This window comes from Liolophura sinensis, chromosome 7, assembly GCF_032854445.1.
Source record: "Liolophura sinensis isolate JHLJ2023 chromosome 7, CUHK_Ljap_v2, whole genome shotgun sequence".
NCBI classification, from domain to species: Eukaryota; Metazoa; Mollusca; class Polyplacophora; order Chitonida; family Chitonidae; genus Liolophura; species Liolophura sinensis.
In genome coordinates this window covers 47,247,607-47,269,745 of record NC_088301.1, presented here as the reverse complement: position 1 = coordinate 47,269,745, position 22,139 = coordinate 47,247,607, and the positions used below count along the sequence as shown (strand labels likewise).

The following is a 22,139-nucleotide window of genomic DNA, read 5'->3' as shown; positions in this document are numbered from 1 at the left end:
GATGCTGCAAATTTCCACATCAATCCCAACAGAAATCACAAGTTTCCAAATGGAGTCATATTTCACCCGAGTTTTTGCAGGTCTACTCCACTGTTTCCATGTCTGAACAAAACCACCACATTGACTAAATAATGCCAAAGCCACAGGATATATCTTAAGGATAGGAGAATTTCATGCACATTTCTAAAACAACATCATCTTAAACTCAAACTCCAATTACTTATTGACTATCAACATAATCAACCATTCATTCTGCTACAAGGTAGGGATTTATTTACTAAGAACCTTGAAATAACAAGGTAGGAATTTAATTACTATGAATCTTGACATAATCGCTCAGAAACTTGCTAATAATGAACTAAACAGCAGTGCATGAATTTCCTCAACATTCTAAAACATTACTGGTTTTTGCTCTAAATTATTTTGATGCCCCAACATTTCAAAGCTCATGACCTCAAAATGTAGTTCTTGCCCAACACAAGCATTACTGGGTTAGCACGGTGGTATAACCTCAAAACTGAAGCTCACAGAATAGGTCAAAGTTGGTCAATATCAAAATATATATCAGCACATATCTGTTTGAATGAATATCTGTACAACATAAAAATGTTCTAACAACGCCCTTTTCAAACAATTCCCTCAAGATTGCACTCCATAAAAGACTTGCCTCACCAGAACACAGCTTATGATCACAAACCTGCTGTTGGTTGTTTAAGAACTAGTTAGTTTGTTTGCTGAACTGTTTTTTTTTTTCTTTAAGTGTTGACAACCGCTATCCTGACAATATCCCCTTGCTTTTGTGTTTGGTTTATCCCATGACAATCACCAGGAGCAATTGAGCTAGTACATACCAAGACTGCCTCAGCTATAATCTCTGAATGGACACGTAGAGTCTTGGATCCAGAAGTCATTTTTGAAATGTACTAACTTCAGTGCTTATTTTCAGACAGCAAAATTTCAAAACACTTTAGATAAATGTATTAGAAAAATAGAACTTCTGGGGCTTTAAAGTGCTTATTATAAATTTTCAATAATTTTTAATTTTGATTTTTTGAAAATTCCTTTACAAGATTTGGGATCTTTAATTTGGTTTAATAAAGTTTTTTGAGTTCTGTCATCACGACAACAGATTGACGTCCCATTGCAAAATTACAAGAATTTGCAACATGGTAGGGGTACTGGCCTACTTTTTTAACAATTGGCAATGTTTATGTTTAGATCAAACCACTGAGGGAACATCATTATTTTGGCGATATTTGGAACCCAAACCTACCCAAGAACATAATTCAGAAATATATAACCTTTTCAATTAGCTTCCTATATTCCACCCCATATTAAAATTGTCAGATCTGCCATACTCTGACATAAAGCGACGATGCCATATCACAAAAGGCTGTCACTCTGTTGCCGTAACACAGTATCTCGAAACCTGCATTTTGGTCCTTAGGTTTGCCATTAAGCATTTAACAGTTAGTCACAAATTTAGCACATGCAGATAACAAGTTCTGAAGTTAACTAAGCCTATTCCAATTTTATACATAATGTTATACTAAGCCAAGAAATGTTATACAGCAATTCTTTAACCTTTTCATGTGTTTACAAGGTCTTTATTCAAGAATATTCTGAGGGCATTATTCTGTGTAGACTGACAAAACTATATATTCTCTGAAGCCAAAAAAAGGCAAAATTGGCCAATCCAATCTGTCTCAAAAATCAAAGAGAAGCAGTGCATAAATCACACTGAAAGTTGCTGTTAGTACTGTATCTCATTTTTAGTTTATAGACATATCGAATGAATGCTTGGGGTTAACGTCACGCATAATTCTTCAGTCATATGACGACGACAATTCATAAAGTGTGTGTACGTACTGTGTGGCACGGCAAGACATGCCAAAGACACCAGACATGACACCCCACCCAGTCACATCATACTGACACCAGGCCAACCAAACACGTTTTCCTTTGTCTAATCTCTCAGTGCTGAGTGCCAAGTGAGACAACAACAAGTACCATTTTTGATGTCTTTGGTATGACTTGATCCATGTTTTATCCCCGGTCTCCTGGCTTAGAGGACACTCTAACCAGAAGTTTGATATATAAAACTACTCTCTCAAAAGCACATGAAGGCCTTAAAAAGACACTTTTGATGCGAACAACTATGTTCTTCACAAAAAGATCTTTTCATTCAGTTCATAGAAACTGAGACAAAGTTTCCATTCTTGCCTTTCAACAAATTGCTTCTTGAAGCCAAGTGCGTCAGTTCATCAGAAAGAGAGAATGACACGTAATGTTCAGCACAGATAGACAATTTGTGGGTTGTGGCCATCTTAGAAGTAATCTAGTAATGGTGGGAAAGTGAGGAAAGGCTGGCTACTCATGAAGAGTCACATCATCAAAGTACTCCGGAGGGATCCTCAAATTTGCTGTTTACAAACCTAGCAGGCATATATGCCCCAGCCCCTTCTATACCTTCTGCTGACTGCCACCCCCTAATGTACTCTCTTCAGGCTTGCTGACAGGGTTAACACTAATGGTTTTCACTAGGCCAGATCAGGGGACAACATCAAATTTATCTTTGACGCATTTGACCTGAAATTTCCTAAATTCTATCCCCAGAGAACTGAATGTGCAGTCTTCATGCCTTAGAGGACATTTGCCTTCTGCAGGCCTCCTCGCAAGATTCAAATTCAGAATATATTGGGTACCTGAACAAACAAAACATGGTGTTGAAATATGCATTCTTTGTATAAGTCATTGTCTTCCATTGTCTCTATCAAAAATATTAATTTTTGGTTTCATATAAGCATTGCAGATCTGTCCGATATTGGATCTTGATGCAGGGACTTTTTCAACTCTGGTTCACCTGCCAAACAATTACCATGGCATGTACCTGTGGATCAGTGTCAAAGTTTGTCTTAGCCAGATGTTTTTAACATTATCTGGCTACATACAAGCAATAAAAATGTCAATGCATTACAGGTAAAATAGATGAAAACTAAGTGAGCATGTGCCATCATTTTCACCTCTCACTCAAAAAGTATTTATGATATTCAACCTTCACTGTGCAATATCCTCTATATATTTAAACTATGTGGATCTGTTCTGTTCACTGGGCCTACATGAGAGAGCTCTAGAGGTTAATAGCCTTTTTATGCCAAGTTAGCATAGAGGGCTGAGGTACTAGGCTTTTCACCCTGGAGACCTCAATTAGTACAGATCACAGGATTTATTTGTTTATTTAATAGTGAAGGCCATGCATGCTCGAGAATTTATCACTTAAATAATGGTGGTCATTTTATCAGTAGAAGAAAACTGAGTACCCATACTAAACCACAAATTTTTGGCACGTTAATGGTAAACCATACTGGAGCAATGCAAGCTATTATCAACAAATGTTAGACTGCACAGCTATATGAAAAGTTATTGTCCCAAAGGCCCCACAGCAGTGAGAGTGGTGGGGCATCTACAAACTCTCTGTAAGGCTGGGTGTGAACTTTAAATCTGATGTGAGAGAGGGACTGAAAGGCAAGGAGCTCCTAACCACTGGGACACAGGCCCGCTGCCAAAATGACAATACAACAAAACCATGCGAGATGATCAAGGCAATGTTCCATCTGACACCAAAATTTTCAGTGTAATCATCTCAATGACACCTCCAAGGCAACGCGATCATAAATTAGCTCAAAAAGGATTTTAGGCAATCCCATCCCTACTTTTTCACTGAGCTTGTCAAGCTTTATCTTCTTGCACAAATCATTAATTATCAAGGATATAAAGCATCTGAAACCTCCATGATAAGCACTGGCATGCTATACGGCTTATTAGAAGTGCCGAATAACAACGACAACTGCACACAACAAAATAATATCCCATAAATTTGGAAATCAATGCAGTTTGTTAGAATCAATTTCAACAAAACAACCATGGTAAAAATAGTGGTCGTACAAATCTTTTGCAAACACTACAGAACAAACACTTATTTACATAATCAGAAAGGAAATTGCAGAAGGGAAAAAAAGTGAAAAGTAAACAGTAGATGTTCAAATTGTTAAAGCCCAACTTGGAAAGCAGTATAAAAATATTTGTTCATTTTCAATATAACAGAATAGCACAGATAGTTATTCTTTCTATTCATACAATTTTGTTACAAAAAATAGGCAAAATATTTTCTGTGTGAGTTCTGTCAAGTGACACACAAAACTTTCATACTTTATTAGGGACAGGAGACTGCATACTCCCCTTGGTGTCCTTAATATTATTCTCAAATGTCTACTCGAGGTGTCCATATTAAGATCTTTCCTGTAATTCAAACACCTTTTCTCATTTATTGAAGCAGTTAAGCATGTCAGCCAGGAGCCCAAGCTGTAATCAAACTTGACAAGCGACCTCATCAGGGAAATGAATATAGGCTTCTTTAAGCAAATGGCTGTTTATCTTATTGTTGGGTTCAACAAAATACAGGATTCAAACAGATTCCATTTCCTCCTTGTTAATCGGAATGAATACATACTCCAAGGTCAGTGTAATGTGGGAATTAGGCCAACATGGCCAGTCCATGTCCACAACATTATTGACAACCTGTCCTACAGAAAATCTTACACATCTTCAGATAAGTGCATTGCATGTGGTCAGTTTTATACAAGCCCCAAGATCACAAAGCAATCTTACATTTAGGTCAAAATTTCAATCATTAAATTTGGTACCGGTATGTTACTTTGCATTATTTAATCTGAAATATGATTTACAATAACTTACCCAGAGTGTACATTGTCAACAATATTTTGACCTTGTTTTTGACACAGGTTTAAAGATTGAAACTTTATACTGCCATGAACAATGACCTCCGAAAGACACTATTTTCAAATGTAGGTTAAGAAGGTCTTACAGTGGATGAACACTGTTCCAGGAAGCAAAACACAAACATTTCACCAACCTAGTCTCAAATTCAATGTCAGACATTCTATACACGCTTTCAAATTTACAAGAAAAGGTACTTTTTTTTGTCTTGAAAATTAATCCACTTGGGACTTTTTTAAAGAAAAAAGTTGGTCACAGCTTCTGGGCACAAATCAGCAATATGGTCGCACAAATTGGGACCAGGAAAAAGCGCAAGTTAAGTTTTAATGGAGGTGAAAATGTGGGAGTGGATTGTCACCTCAAAGCAACTGAAGTTCTAGCTTGGATTATCCTGATTTATGCCAACATACCAACTTTCAAATTTATTGACCTCTCTCTCCCTCACTCTCCGCAGCGCAGACATCTTTCCCACCTTCTGACAAGCTCAGTTATAACCTGCATGCCTTGCTTAAGCAGGCATCTCAGACCATCTTCTGTTTGTCTGTGCTAATAAACCACACTCGTTCACAACTTTCACATCAGAGCTTCTATTCAGTGGCGGAAATTTATCTGCCACTTACAGAGGTAATCAATTCCCAATCCTACCCCTGAGTTTTCTCCACAATTTTAGTCCTCCGCGCCGGTCATGATTGTTAAATCAATGACAATAAGTCCATCGAACGCAGCCCACGACAGCAACCGCACCTATCCATCGATGGCTATTTTTAGGTTCATTGCTGTAAATCAGAAATTTACAACAGTTCATCCCATGACTATACTTCCAAACCTTGCTTTTACTGCTGTTATTTTATCTTTCAATACCGTCATTAAACTTTCACCACAAGCCTAATGATTTTAAATACCCATTATATAGCAGTTGGCAGATCACACGGAGCCACAAATCCAAAGAATTAATCCCCCTGTTGCCAATCCAAGTACACTTAAAATCTGCTGTCAACTCCATCACTGGGTCTGTATCTTCTATACACTGAATGAGTGTAGCCATAAGTAATGTACACAGTCTCAATGTATCCATACCTACAGTCTGCTGTCAATTCCTGTGTTGTGTCAATAACTTTTACAAACTGTAATCAGTGCATCCATCAGTGCATTCTCATGATGTCCTAGTGGATGACCGTTGGTGGACAGTAGTTAAGTGCGCCAGGACTGGAACGTTTAGTGTTCTCATGACATTCTTTCACAACAGTGACCAGGAAAGTTGAAAGGAGGGACCATCAGCTCTCTGTATCCACCCCAAAAGTCTGCCCTCAATTCCTACACAATGTAGCAATGTGTCCATACCGAAAATCTGCTGTCAATTCCTTTTATTGTATTATTTACTCCTACAGAATGTAACAATGTGTTCTCACTAAAACTGTGCTATCAATTTGTACATTATGTCATTAACATTGTAACACAATGTAACAATGTATACCTATACTAAATCTGGTGTTAATTCTACACTATGGCATGAACTCTAACACAATATAACAAGGTTATCATTTGTTCCTGCTGACTATCTGTCCAAGTTCATTTAGAGATAGGTTCATTCAAGATTCATACTTGATGTCCTTCAAGACTTGAAAGATACAAATAACACGGTTTACTGAAGCATACAATTTGAACATCTACACACCTAATTGTAGCTTTTACTTACTGTCATGGTTCTTGCTACAGCTATTCCATAACCAAATAAAGAAATTTTTAATATCTGAAAATTAAACGTCAGTTCACAAACGTGTACCTCATTCTTGATGAGCAAACCAGTACCTTATTATCACTGGGTCAATATAGTATCAGAGCTCACCATGTCTGACGGCACATAGAATAAGCCGATTATTCCTCTACACAATTCTGTTGTGTTTAAGCACCATATCTCTGTAGATGGAAACACAGCACTCACCTACTATACCCATCATCGACACGTAGGGATCTCTCTGGCCATGCAGGCTCACAAGAGTAGGTGCACCAAGATATCCCTGTCTACAATTAAGTCTCTGGACGCAGCTACTACTTTAAGCTGCCACATTGCAGATTCATACTTAATGTCTGCATGTATCATCTGAACAATAATCTGCTGTTAAATCAAATCAATGTGATGAATGAGATCATCATTAAATAAAAATAACAATTATTAAAATAAGAAAATTAATATATATGTATATATGAGTGTAAGTTGAATTGAATGTAAATGAAGTGGTAGCAAGGCTACCAGAGACAAGGCTGTAGGAGAGAAAGGGATGCAAAACTTCAGCTGAATACATAAAGTTCTACAGTGGTGAATTTGGTAATTTATGCTCAATAATATGCACACACAGCATCATAGATGGAACATCCCCTTTGTGTTATTGTGCTTTATATCCAGGTAAAACTTCAGATGTACTTTTTGAAATACCATTACGAACAGTTTGTTTCAAATACACAAAAAACTAAGTCATCATTTTTGTAATTTATGGTATTTAATATGCACACGCTGAATCAATGATATTACATCCCCCTCGTGTTATCGAGCTCTATGTGTGGAAAACCTGAGCTCAGTACATACTTTAAAGATCACACACCTTTGCTTAACACTGCTTTCTCGGTCATTTGACGCCAAAGCTGACACTCAGGATCTGACAGACTATTCCAAAAATAAGAGAAAAGATTTAAGCTGTTTAGTCCATGCTCAATTCCTGCTTTTTTTGATGATGTTTGAGGGCAGGCTGGTTTACGTAATCCACATGCATTGCATGAAAATAATGGCCAGTTCTGCTTGGATCCATGTTGCTACATTTTTATAATTAAAATGCTAAGGCAAAAGTAAATGAATGAAGGTGGAGTATGCTTTGGAATTACAGAGATAAAGTTACCACTTTTGAAATCATCGCACCTACTGACATTCCACCAAACATAATCCAATTATATTATTATTTTTCCTTATTTTGCTATATAGTCAACTGTGATCACCATTAATGCTCTAGGTAAAGATATATTGCTGTATCAGCACTGAATTGAATGTATATCTACCTGTTCACAAACAGGATATTGTTTATACCATGTAGTTCTGTGGAAAAATTGACATACTCACACCAATGAGATGAAGAGCAACCCTTCATTCTCATTCACAGCTATATCCATGTTTTGTGCATAAAATCTGACAAAATTTGTTGATAATTTCACTCAAACAGCACATGTATTGGTGTCACTTAATTCATTTATTTATTTGTTTGGTGTTTCACATTATGCTCAAGAACATTTCATTTAAAAACATGATTACCCAGTTTAAACCACTGGCCTTTGACAAGTCACATTCCTCCATGTGACACATATATTATTCCGATTCACAAAGCCAACTCAATGTGCAGTTAGTAGAACCACTCTATCAGTAGGTACTGAATTGTGTGTGTGTGTGTGTGTGTGGGTGGGGGGGGGGGGGGGCGGAAGACTTTTGAGCTAACTCTTCTACAACAATGTAAAGTCATCAGTAAACATGTAATTTCAATCTAATCAGTTCAGCTTTGCTGATGGGTCTTCTCTTACAGAGAGTAGACAGGTAATGCTTTGATAGCAATGCAGCACAGTTTAGTATTTCAGCAATGTGACTCCATTTAATCAAACAAACAAATTGAACATTTCACCCAGCATAGGTCATTAATGTATTCCAGACAGGCAAACAGTAAAATGCGGGTTAATGTGGCATGACATGACTATCTCACTAAACAAGTACACTATATGCACTCCGGTCCCAAACAGAGCAGCAAAAATAACCTACATACACTTGTAAATATAAATGTTCTGTGGGCAGAAAAAAAAACCTTGATGTGAACTGATATAAATGTTTAATGAGCTTTGCCCTTGTTCGCTGGAAGCATTTAGAATGATCGATCTAAGCCAATGCAGTCTCTGTTATCATAATGAAATGGTAATGTGCCCCTTCATAGCTTTGACAGAACTCCCAATAGTGCAAGTTCTCATATATTCTGACTTCTATTACTGCAGTGTCCTCATGAAAATGAGGATCTGTTCATTCCCTATCATGTCTGCGTTTATTAATCAACGACAGACTTTTTTGTTGCCTTGACATGTACGTGAAACTTTCCAGTAGTAATGCAGCAGTATTAAAACGGACATGTAATATTTTACTTCCACTTCATTTTTTTAATGTTTAAATTTATTATCAATAATTTATTCACATCAATATACAATTATGGTATTTGAATGTCAAATCAATGAACCTATGATTTACAACTAATGTTTACAACAATCAAAGTGGTTGAACCTTCTCACGCAACAGTAACCAAATTAAATCAATGATGTTACAGAAATCCCATATTTATCCGGAACAAATAAAGACAGGACCAAGAATTATGTAAAAACTGATATCAAAATGCATAGATCTTGGCCTAATCATCATTTATATGCAAACATAACATTATGATATGTTTTCTGATTTTTGTATAAATGTCATTATTAGGTGTACTATTATACCACAGTAATACACCAACAAATGGTTCATATGGACATCACTTTGGAATTTATCACGCTACTGTCCAAATTTATTTTCCCTCCCTTATTAAAGTCTGTATTGAAAAAAACATATTAGTTTGCACTCGCAAGCTATGGATAATGGCCGAAGTCACATTGGTCATCTTTCCACTCACTATACCACGTGTAGCTACTGTTTCAAGAGAAATACATTACAACCATTGATCCTGAGAGAACAGGGAATTATCCACTACGGGATTACGTGTGCATGTGTCGCTGAGTTTCTAGTTGTGTACAGTATTGAACAAGCTATTTAACGAGCACTGGGAACCAGCTAGCTAGATTAAACCTGATGTACCTGATGTACTTCACCTGGCAGGTGAAGTTCACAGTCTTTTTCTTCTAGTCTTCCTAAGACGTAGACAGGTCAAGTACTTTTTAAGGGATTAAATTCATGAAAATCCATATGTGTTCATCAGAACAAAATCTAATTACATTTAGACTATACTGACATTTATGTCTTCACGAAAAAAAGCCTTTGGTATATATCAACATGGTCATCGTCAACTGTTCTTCAGGATCAACAGACCCTCACAGCAAATATGTTGTTCGTTTACGCTGTCACTTATATGGCAACATTATGGTGGGAGGAAACCAGGCAGAGCCTTGGAGAAACCCACAACTATCCACAGGATAAAAAAAAAAAAAAAAAAAAAAAAAAAAGCTGCAGTCCATGTAACTGGCATAAAGACAAATTGTGTTCAAAAGCATCAATGTTCTTGTGCATCTATTTTTGTATCCACCTTACAATTTACAAGTAGCTGCAATCAGGGATTAAGATTTGGATCTTATTCCCACCTGCAAGAAAAGTTTTCGAAAGGATACTTTTCAGTATCTTGAAACATCAAAAAAAATTATCTTACGGTGTCCAATTGGACACAACAGCAGTTTTACCCCATGGACAGACTGCACTGAAATGATAACACACAGCTGCTTTCAAATGAACATATTTTTGTGTTTTTTTTTTACATTTCTTACAAGCCCTTAATTATCTGCCGACATGAAAGTGGAACAAACTGAAAGAGATACACTAAAAGTCAATAGCCTTGGGGAGCAAAGCTTGTGAATTGGAATTGCATTTTCATTAAGATATTTATTCCATATACTCAGATCATTTACTGTATATAAAAGGCATCACACTTTCCACTCCAAAACTATATCCAGCACATGGTAAATACTTGACCTCCTTCATACTTGCAACTCATCACTGCATTACATGTTTATATGCCACCTCAGTGCTTCACATGCATAATACAGGTGTTGGCCTAATATATACTGTCGGTAGCATGACAGTGCTGCTCTTCTGCGTTAGCTGCAAATTGCAGACCCTGTCAAATGCAACCAGCTAGCCTTCACACTGAAGGCTGATGGACTATTCCCTGCTCAATAATTAGACACATAGATAGTACACAATCATATAGCCTTTCCAGCTTAGTAATATGCTTGTGTCTATATACATGCTGTAGAGATAGGCCAAACACTGCATGACCCAAGCACTGGATAGGATGCTGGCTGAAGTTATCCACTTATAACATCTTTCTTATGTTTGTTTACAGGTGAGATCGAGTGGTTTTCCAGATATTACATGTAAAACAGTTTTGTAAAATGTGAACATAATACTCCATGTAAAGTGAAATACTCCCAAGAGTGGGAGTCTGCTCTACCAGATACCTTGCAACCATTTTTGCTATAAAACTTTTAAGCATAATGCATTTTACTCTACATTCAGCAAATGACCATAAATGAAAATTATACCTAAACACACTTTAATAGAAATGTTTTAAATTACATAAAATGATGCTACACTATACAACAGGACACCAACATGTACCCCATGACACCAACATGTACCCCATGACACCAATATGTACCCCATGACACCAACATGTACCGCATGCCACCATGTGTAAATCAAGATGAGAAATTGGAGTAATGCCCAGCTGCAGGCCTTAGCACAGTGACAGGAAGGCTGTTTTGGCCATAAACCCTCCTCCAGCACTGGTTGTACCAAAGCATTGATCCAGGCACTAACTTCACTCCCACAAGGGGGCTGACTGTTTTGACAGGACAAAGGGTCAGAATTCTGTGTGTGAGGACTTGGAATGCCCTTGACCTAGCTATCGGCAAAATTAGACAACTAGGGAAAAGACTGGCCTTCTCAGTAGTGCAAATATAGGACATATAAGTTTTTCTTTTTATCAACTTAATGAGGTGTTGTAAAAGTGAAAAAACAAACCAAGGAAAAAATAATTGCAGAAGTACACAAGCAAATGATTTAGAGGAAATTAATTGCTTCTTTCCTACTGCATGATTCCCTTTTTTCATATACGTGTATTTCGCTCAAGAAAACCTTCTGCTTAACTCAAACTAGTAAATATATCTTCAAATTGGATAGAACAATATTAAAAGAACATTATTCACTCAGGATGTTACAGTTAATCACTGCTGATATGAACTTTCAGCTCAATATGCCCGTCAGTTTCTTTGACCTGCACTTGACTCACTGCGCGCAATGTTACACGGTCAAGGACCCTTGCCTAGTGACTGTTCATGTACACGATATTCAGTAATTGTGACTAAAACTTCAAACATACCAATGGTCAATAATTTTTCATCAATTAATTTAACATGGTAATGTTAACAAGAAATCCCAGCCTGATATACTGCAGGAGAAGAGAAAATTTAACTTGATCAGATCTGTTTGAGGTATACTGAATCCATTCACTGTAAAATACAGATGCTAATGCAAGCAGAACTATACTATTCTGGCGGTCCTCATTACACTCTTTTCAAATTCAAATAGGAACTTTCACTTTAAAAGAATGGAGAATAAAAAAAAAAAAATGAAAAGCAAAAAAAGACCAACCGACTGAAAGCCCAACAGACAGGACAGAGTCACATATATAGAGCTTTTTTGCAGCTAAAAATCAAGCACACATACAAAACAATGGATTTTATTATTAAGGTGTAAATTAAAGATATGTCCTCTTTAATTGATTTAATGGCCAAAACAGATTTTCTTGCTTCAAGATGTTTAAATATAAATTAAGACACTGCTGTATTTATTCATTTTTTGGAGTCTTGCTGAATGTCCTACACAAGAATTTTTTCACCTAAACAAAGGCCGTAAGTTTTCAACCTTTTTATTAAATTCATTTCTATATTATTATACGCCATTATTTATCCTTTACAATCACTGTTCCATAGTTACCCTTCATAAATCCATTACACAGCTGCCAAGAGGTGCTCATACACACAAGTAACATCAGCTGACATAGCAACATTGTTCCAATATGTCTGTCAAGAGGTGCTCATACACACAAGTAACATCAGCTGACATAGCAACATTGTTCCAATATGTCTGCCAAGAGGTGCTCATACACACAAGTAACATCAGCTGACATAGCAACATTGTTCCAATATGTCTGCCAAGAGGCGCTCATACACACAAGTAACATCAGCTGACATAGCAACATTGTTCCAATATGTCTGCCAAGAGGTGCTCATACACACAAGTAACATCAGCTGACATAGCAACATTGTTCCAATATGTCTGCCAAGAGGTGCTCATACACACAAGTAACATCAGCTGACATAGCAAACATTGTTCCAATATGTCTGCCAAGAGGTGCTCATACACACAAGTAACATCAACTGACATGGCAACATTGTTCCAATATGTCTGCCAAGAGGTGCTCATACACACAAGTAACATCAGCTGACATAGCAACATTGTTCCAATATGTCTGCCAAGAGGTGCTCATACACACAGGTAACATCAGCTGACATAGCAACATTGTTCCAATATGTCTGCTAAGAGGTGCTCATACACACAAGTAACATCAGCTGACATAGCAACATTGCTCCATTATGTCTGCCAACAGGTGCTCATATATACAAGTAACATCAGCTCACACAGCAACATTGCTCTATTATGTCTGCCAATAGGTGCTCATACATACAAGTAACACCAGCTGACATAGCAACATTGCTCCAATATGTCTGCCAAGAGGTGCTCATACACACAAGTAACATCAGCTGACACAGCAACATTGGTCATACACACAAGTAACATCAGATGACAAAGCAACACTGCTCCAATATGTCTGCCAACAGGTGCTCATACATACAAGTAACATCAGCTGACATAGCAACATTGCTCCAATATGTCTGCCAAGAGGTGCTCATACACACAAGAAACATCAGCTGACACAGCAACATTGCTCCAATATGTCTGCCAAGAGGTGCTCATACATACCAATAGCATGTACTGACATAGCAACATTGCTCCAATACGTCTGCCAAGAGAAACTCATACATATAAATAGCATGTGCTGACATAGCAACATTGCTTAAATATATTTGTCATGAGGAGCTCACACGTATAAATAACAAAAGACGACAGAGCAACATGGCTCCAATATGTCTGCCAAGAGGTGCTCATACACACAAGTAACATCAGCTGACATAGCAACATTGCTCCAATATGTCTGCCAAGAGGTGCTCATACACACAAGAAACATCAGCTGACACAGCAACATTGCTCTGATGTGTCTGCCAAGAGGTGCTCATACAAACCAATAGCATGTACTGACATAGCAACATTGCTCCAATATGTCTGCCAAGAGAAACTCATACACATAAATAGCATGTGCTGACATAGCAACATTGCTCAAATATATTTGCCATGAGGAGCTCACACGTATAAATAACAAAAGACGACAGAGCAACATGGCTCCAATATGTCTGCCGAAATGAGTTAATGCTTGCAAACTTTCCTGTCTATACTATTATGACAAGATAGAGGATTAATATGCATTCAATTTCGTAGTTCTTCTACTAAAGTTAAGCTACCGTAAAAAGATAAAAACTTTGTGAGCGCAGCCGTTCGCATGTTTCAGCTACAGCTGTTAATAGTTAATGCAAGTGCTCCACAAGATGAACATCAAAGGACAGAAAAATTTTCTGGACCTCACAGGGTTCTCAGTTGTACGTGTACTATGGCCAGTTTCTATGGCAATGCCAGATTCAAATACCAGAAGTGTCTCTTTGCAAGAGTTCAATATCACCAAGGCCATCTGTAAAGAATTGGTCCAGGGTTGGTAATAAATCAATATACTTGTCTTTTTCTCTTTACATGGCCTATAGATGTGTAAGCCTTTTGCATCGATGCCATGTTTATCCTGAATGCCGAGTTACTAATCTTAACAGTTCAGTTGGTCTGTAGCTGCTCTTGCCAAATGTCACGATTTTTACTGGTCATATAATTATCTTCAGCTTCCAGACTCTGGCGAGACAGCCACCCTGATGGTTCAGCCTTTCAAAGAGACAATGACAACTCGCACTCATATTTCTGAAGCATTTCAACCAACTCAAGCCAGCACGCTGACAGTTTGAATGGTTAAAAAAACATTTTTAACAAGGGTTTTTTTTTTTTTTGGAGTTGCTGATGTGATACAATATGAGCAGCAGATTGTAAACACATACTTCAGTCTGGGAACACTTGATGTAAACTGAAGGTTGTACGACACATCAGCTAAATTATTCAATGTTTGGTCTGCACTTCAACAGAGGTGCATCTCAATCCATGTAACATCCTACATTGTATATAAAAGGAGCCTAGAGGCAGCTCATAAAAAATGTACACTAATATATTTTTAAAAAATGTAGTTGAAATTACATATACTGTAAATCTTTAACCCTTTCAACAACTAAAGCACTAAAGAATTTATTCATACAATTATTATGAAAATGACGCTAAAAATGATCTTTGTAAAGTTTGTAAAACTGTGCAAATTATATCTCTACAACCCATGTTTCAGGATGTTTCAAAACAAATGTATTGATTGTAGAAGTGGTTGAAAAGGTTGAACAATAGTATATCTTGGTAAACCCAATGAAACAACCAGTAAGAAAGTTAGAACCTTATACTGAAAATACCTAGTAAATCTTTTTTGGAAGGTGTAATATAAATACTCAAAATACAAGCAAAGACATACCTGAAACACTAGAACATTGTAAAGAAATAATGCACTGTTATTTCAAGCTTATGTTCAAGAGCAGTCAATCTTATGGAAACATTTCGTTCTTCTGTAAGATAAAAGAATTAAATTGCAAGAAAAGTTCATATCAGTGTTAAAGCATATAAAAGTCCTACATATGAACATAGAAGTACAGAATATGTGCACATCTAGTTAGCTGTACGGTTGACATTTCCATATGTGAGGATCGCCAGTTAACTCCATCAATTAAGGCATAGGGCACGTCGCTGGTTTGTATTATAACCACTGATTACACAATGCCAGCTTGTCTCAAATTTAATTCCAAACTTAAAAATGTATGCTGTAGTGTCAGATGGAAAGCTTTATATCCCATCCAAGCCCTATACTGCCATGACTGAAGGCCATACTTTGGGACATTACTTAATTGAGTCTGAGTCTAAGCAATTATCCTAGTACTTTCACAGTTGCCAGATAATGAATATCTCAGTCACTAAAGCAAAGCAATTCCACACAACACACGAAACACCCCATAGACTATGTAATCATCTCACCCAAATAAAACTGAATCAATAGGCAAAGAAATACTCAGTACAAGATATGAGCCCCTTACCTGCAAAGTGCACCACTGTGTTTGGAAATTTAAATCTCAGTATTATAATCATATCCCAAATGTCTTCTCTAGCACACTAGCTTCCACACCCACATATATTTTTTGCAGCCCTAATGAAACACAAAATACAACACTCCTAACTAGACACCAGACCTAGTCAAAATGAAATATATTTACACTGATTTTATTTAAAGTTATAATCACAGTTTGGATATTATGCAGTCAATGTTTAATTCAGTATTAATTAGACAAAGTAATTTGAAGATTAAATCTGATCCTCTGAGATAAATCCTCAACAAATGATCAGTAAAATAACTTTGACGTATTTATCTATTGATTGCAGTTTTACGCCATACTCAAGAATATTTCTCTAATAAGACGGTGGCCAGAATTATGGCGGAAGATACAGAGCATGGCCTGGGGAGAAACTCAAGACCATATACAGACTGCTGGCAGACCGTACTGCAGCAGAGGAAGCCAGCATTAGCTGGACTTTAACTCATATCTTATTTATGCCAAACACACTATCCACAGTTTTTCCCTCCAACTGCAAGGTGGTGGGCATCTAGCAAAAACGGAGGTACAACAGTGTGAAGTGATCTTTGATGGATCAATTATTTAATTGATTGATTGATTCAGTACTCAAGCATGTCCTGAACATTTCACTGGTACAATATTCTTATGGCCAGAGGAAACTAGAGTTCCTGAAGTAAACAAACAGCCTTTTCCAAGTACTCGTATATATGTAACTGAACTTTCTCCAACATGTATGCTTGATGTTTTATGTTGTACTTGACAATTTTTCTGTCGTGTGATGACCAAGAGTCAATAGGTGTGCATACACATATTGCGCACATACTGTGTCTTCTTGTGACAGGGCGAGTCCATGCCGCCAAAGTGCTGCCACCACTGAAATATAATGGCGATTACTAGACCCAACCCAGCCACGTTATACCGACATCAGGCCATCCAGTCCTGTTTCCATTTTCAGTGCTGAGCACCAAAATCTTTGGTATGGCCAGGCCTGGGATTGTCTCCAGGTGTCCAGGTCTAACCAATAAGCCACCAAAGCAGTATTTTTCAACATGCAGTGTACACTGGACGATTCTCAACCCAAAGGCCTCGGCAGCTGTTGAGGCATGGGAGTTTAAAATTGGCTTGTCCAAGACAGGGATTGAACTCACTCATCCTTATTTTGGCAGTACAACGCATATACTGTAAACATATCAAATGCTTCCCTGCTTCCAAAATTTCTGACTAGAACCATTATTCTAAGGAATTGTTTGATGGAGTGTTTTCTTACATGACAGTTAATAGGCCTACATGTATACATATATGAGAAATGTTTTAGTCCATGCCATTACATTTGGGCACAATTAAATTAATCTAAATAACTGGAGGTTTTATATATGTGGTACATATTCACTGGTTGATAGCAACTATCTTCAGTCTTTTATTGTTGGGCTATACGTTTAGTATAAACCAAGATATAGCCAAGACACAATCACAACGCCAAGTCGTGTCCAGCTATGACAGGTTGTTAAATGCTTATATTGAGACCTAGTATTGTTTGACGGACATGGCACTAACATGAAGTGCTAACGATTGACCGATGTTCTCACCTATGCCTGCTCCGACGACAATCCTGCCTGCCAGCAGAATGTATTTGTCCTGCGCGGCGCCCATGCACACGGCTCCTACGGTGAACACGATGCTGGCGAGCATGATCACCGGTCGCCGGCCAAGCCGATCGTTCATGCTCCCACCGACCGCAGCGAAGACGGCCGCCGCAGCTATCGTAACGCTTACTATGAGCTCTTGCCACACCGACGACAGCACAAAGGTGTTCCTTAGTAATATCATAGCACCGGACACTACCCCTGTGTCGTACCCGAAGAGGAAGCCCCCCAGGGCCGACAGGAACGTTAACCCGTACACAAACCATGGTGTCTCCTTTCGCGGCTGCAAATTGTCCAGTTTCAAGTCCAGCCTTTCGTCGTCGGAATCTTCCACGTGCGACAGCCTCGTAGGCCTCGCTCTCCCATTGCTGCGAGTTAGCTTAGGTCTCACATTGTTGGACATCTTAACGAGAGAGTTCGAAAAATAGAAATTATATGGTTCCCTGTTCTACAACGGGAAAGCACCTCCGCTGGCTTGCTGTGATCTCAGCTGATGTGGTTCTGCCTCTCTTAAATTAGCCGGTTCAATCAGCTTGTTGTGTCCCCTGGCGGCGAAGTCCGTCAATATGATCACAGAACGACAACTCTGCCGAACCAAACTTTGACAGTAAATATGCATCAGTGGCATCCGTAGCGTACGCGGACTAGCAAATACCAGCTGTATTTACTGAATAAACAAAATCTTGAAATAAAACCCTTGATTTACAAAAAAAAAAAAAAAAAAAAATATATATATATATATATATGTATGTAGATAACTGTGGCGGCTCGAAGCTGTGACCAAGGTCAGGTTTAATCAATTTTGTCAATACTAATTACCTCTGCATTAACATTCTTAATAATAAATTTAGTTCTAATTATGCCCTAAACATCCGAGTATGTTTGATAAAATTAAAATAAATTTGACATCATGGGTCACCCATTGTATTTCTTCTATATGGCTGTGCATATAGTATAACATTTTGAACTACTAGTATATGTTTGTTTCTAAGTAAGTACTACAGTGTATACTATATACATTGAAACAAGATGTTACATGTAAGATAATGATAGATGAGCAAGAAGATAGACAGGATGAAAGATAAAAATGTTTTATTTCAGTGCAAAAATTTGTACAAAGTTATCTGGTCTTTAATGTTTTAATACATGTATTAGCAATCTTTCTCTAGTTTTACAACAATTTCTGTATCAACAATGGCTGTTATACCTTGGCTCTCTTTAATTGTGCAATTGTGCATGCTGCATCTTTTGGTTTTTATTTTGCATAAAATGTGCAAAATAGAGATTAACATACTTTTAAGGTTATTTGGAATTAGTGAAATATATGATCTTGGTTGTGTCCCATATTGTTTAATTGTTAATGTCCACAAGCTTAAGGTGAAAAGTTTTGCTACACTTGAACAGTTCAAACCTGTATCATCAACCCTGCCTTTGCGTATTGTTGTTTTCATAAGGCCAACCACATTAGAGGAGTTGAATGCTTTTTGTTCTGGCAAATACAATATCCCAGTAAAGCCCCCATATAAAACCCTACATGGTGATTCAAAAAGTGGTATTCAGTGAAAATTATGTATTGAATGATTGAATGATTTTTTTTTTTTTGATGGATTTCTGTTACATACGAAGAAATATATCTTATATACATGTCTTTGGTAAAATAAGTAAAATCACGAACTAAAAATTCTTGACCTCAGTAGGTCTACATGAATGACAACAGTTTTTCATGAATGAAACAAATTTTCATGACATACCATTTCATCATATATTCCTGAATTTCTTAAAGAGGGCAAAAATGAAATGATTTTTAAACAGTATACGCAGTATATAAAAATGAAAAAGTAACCAGAGTTACGCCTACCAAACATCACAAACAATAAATGACAATTTCTTCTTTAAATAAATGACTGTTTTTGAATATTATTCAAAAATATAAACTGCATATTTGCTGATGTAGTTGCATTTTAAATATCCTTTGTAAAAGATTTCCAGACAATTGTACACTATTTGAAATGCAGTTGCATGACATGGGTTGGTCGCAACAGGAAAGCTGATGATCAGAAATTGTTAATTTGACAATAGTAATATAAATCCTAGGGCTCAGTAGCTCAAATGGCTTAAAAATTTCCCTTTTGAACAACTTACCCCGAATATCTAGTATATGTAGACTTAATAGAGTTGCCTGTTGACTCATAATTACTCAGTGCATCATCGACAGCTTGGAACAGAACTACAGAGTTCTATTGATTTAGAAAGGTGTTTTGATGTTTGCTTGGAACATGGGATGATATTCTAATGGAAAATTGTAAGTTCGGCAGGAAAAATAATATTTTGTGACATTTATTTGCCTCTAAAAATGCACTTTTGTATTCGAAATTTCACATCATTCAGGTTATTTGTACAAACTTGCAGATGCTGCCATATACATGTAGTTATCTTTTTTACACACAAAATGAAGGATAAGATTTGGTAGGTGGGTGAACCTTGTTTATGGCAAAAAACAGCATCTTAACTTGCAAAGGTTGCCACTGTTCTTAGTAAAACAGGTGTATACATTTGAATAATGATAGATACAATATATCAGAAAACCAAATGGATATATATATATATATACTACAGATATGTTATTATGCATGATAAAGACACCAAAAAATATTCGGCAAGAATTTGAAATTAAATAGTGCATAATTCTAACAATAACAAGAGCCAAACAGTTAGCCGTAAGCTTTTGTGGCATCAATATACTATATATATATATATATATATATATATATATATATATGCTAATTTTCTTTTTACCTTTGTATTCAGCTGTTTCAGAATGAAAACTTAGTCTATCTTAAGCCACCAAACAAATACAAAATACATAAAATTATAGTACACTGCCACACTATATATCCTTCTATATCTAGAAGAATATTACACCTAAGCTAATGAAACAAAAAATATCAGATCACAATCAATAAATAAATTTTCAATTACTTGAGTGAAAATCAGTATATATATATAAGTAATTATTAATAAAGTAACACAATATACAACAATATAATTCTACTCATCTATACTCCTGTCCACAAATATTTAATTTATTTCATTGGTGTTTTAAGCTGTACTTCAGAATATTTCCCATTATGGTAGGAGCAAACCGGGCAGAGCACGGCAGAAACCCACGACCATCCGCATGTTGCTGACAGACCTTGTACTGTCCACAAATAAGCTATACCTCTATACACAGTAAACATAAATGTAACAAATATGTATTTCCCCATATTAAACACCGATACACAATACACGCTGTGCATGTATATATATTTACATGTAATATAATGTCATGGAATGTTAACAAAGCTTGAACACATGATTGTATTAAAATTACATAGAGATGTAAGCAAAGATGATTCTTAACACAATATAAAACAATTTGTACAAAGTACCACACATACACTGTATAGAAAAAGTATATTTACGATAATGGCACATGCATGATTTTTTGGTCAGTTTTGATATTATTTGCATACCAACATTTTAACAATATGGTAGGGCGATCCATCTACAAAATGTATGCAAAAAGGTCATCTCAATAGGTCAGGTCATTTTGGAGAAGAAAATTTTTTTTATCTTATCAATAAACTTCAAAATGGCTGCTATATCATGTGACTGGTAAAAGAGCACGAAACGTCAAAAGTTGCTTCATATGTTCCTTATTAAGACTCCAAAGTTTGGTTTTTCTAACATTTTATAGTTTTTACGAGTTGCAATTTTACAAGTTCACTAAGAATAATAATAATAATAATAATGATAATAATCTTAACGATTTCAACAGGTGTTGAGCTAGGAACTAGCATGGACCCCTCATTACTACTAAAGATAAGCCCTTAATTAGCGTTTAACAGTCCTGTGAACTTGTGTCTAACCTAACAAATAAAATAAAAAAGAGATAACATGAATTTAATTTTCTTCTTGCCCAGTTACAGACACAGTGCAGATATATCATCTTCTTAAAATGACACCTAGAAAAGTGATGGAAATCTAACATTTAAGTAACTTTTACCTGTGAAGGGAGGTAACTCTTTTAACTAGATCTCATGGACTACCATGTACACTTATACGTATAGGCTATATATTCATGCATGCAAGCATGTCTATGAAAGTTGTAAATGGCTGTCTGAGAGGTTTCCATAGCTATACATATCATGTTCAGTAAATGTACATTTTCGGCTCATGATTACAGCATAATTATAGCATGGTAAATAACAATAAACATTGCCTCATTTAACATCCAAACATACACAAGATATTTATTTCCCTCAAAACTGCTCTTGGATTATCTCATATTGCAGAGGTATATAGGCCTAAATCATCAAAAAAATTCATAGAAAAAACAAAAACTGACAGTAACAGCATGCATACCATGCAATTCTTGTACAAAAACATGTTTAGAAATAGGCACCTGATGAATATTAATTAATATTCAAAAAAAAAATGAAT

General features: G+C 36.5%; 1 protein-coding gene across 1 annotated transcript in view; it reads right to left on the bottom strand.

Moving 5' to 3' along the window:
• The window catches only part of LOC135470970 (proton myo-inositol cotransporter-like), a 47,252-nt gene extending 29,195 nt beyond the window's left edge, over positions 1-18,057 (bottom strand). The window contains exon 1 of the mRNA XM_064750018.1: positions 17,598-18,057. Within this exon, the coding sequence (XP_064606088.1) occupies positions 17,598-18,057 (460 nt within the window). The remainder of the gene's footprint in view (positions 1-17,597) is intronic.
• Positions 18,058-22,139: the final 4,082 nt, after the last annotated feature.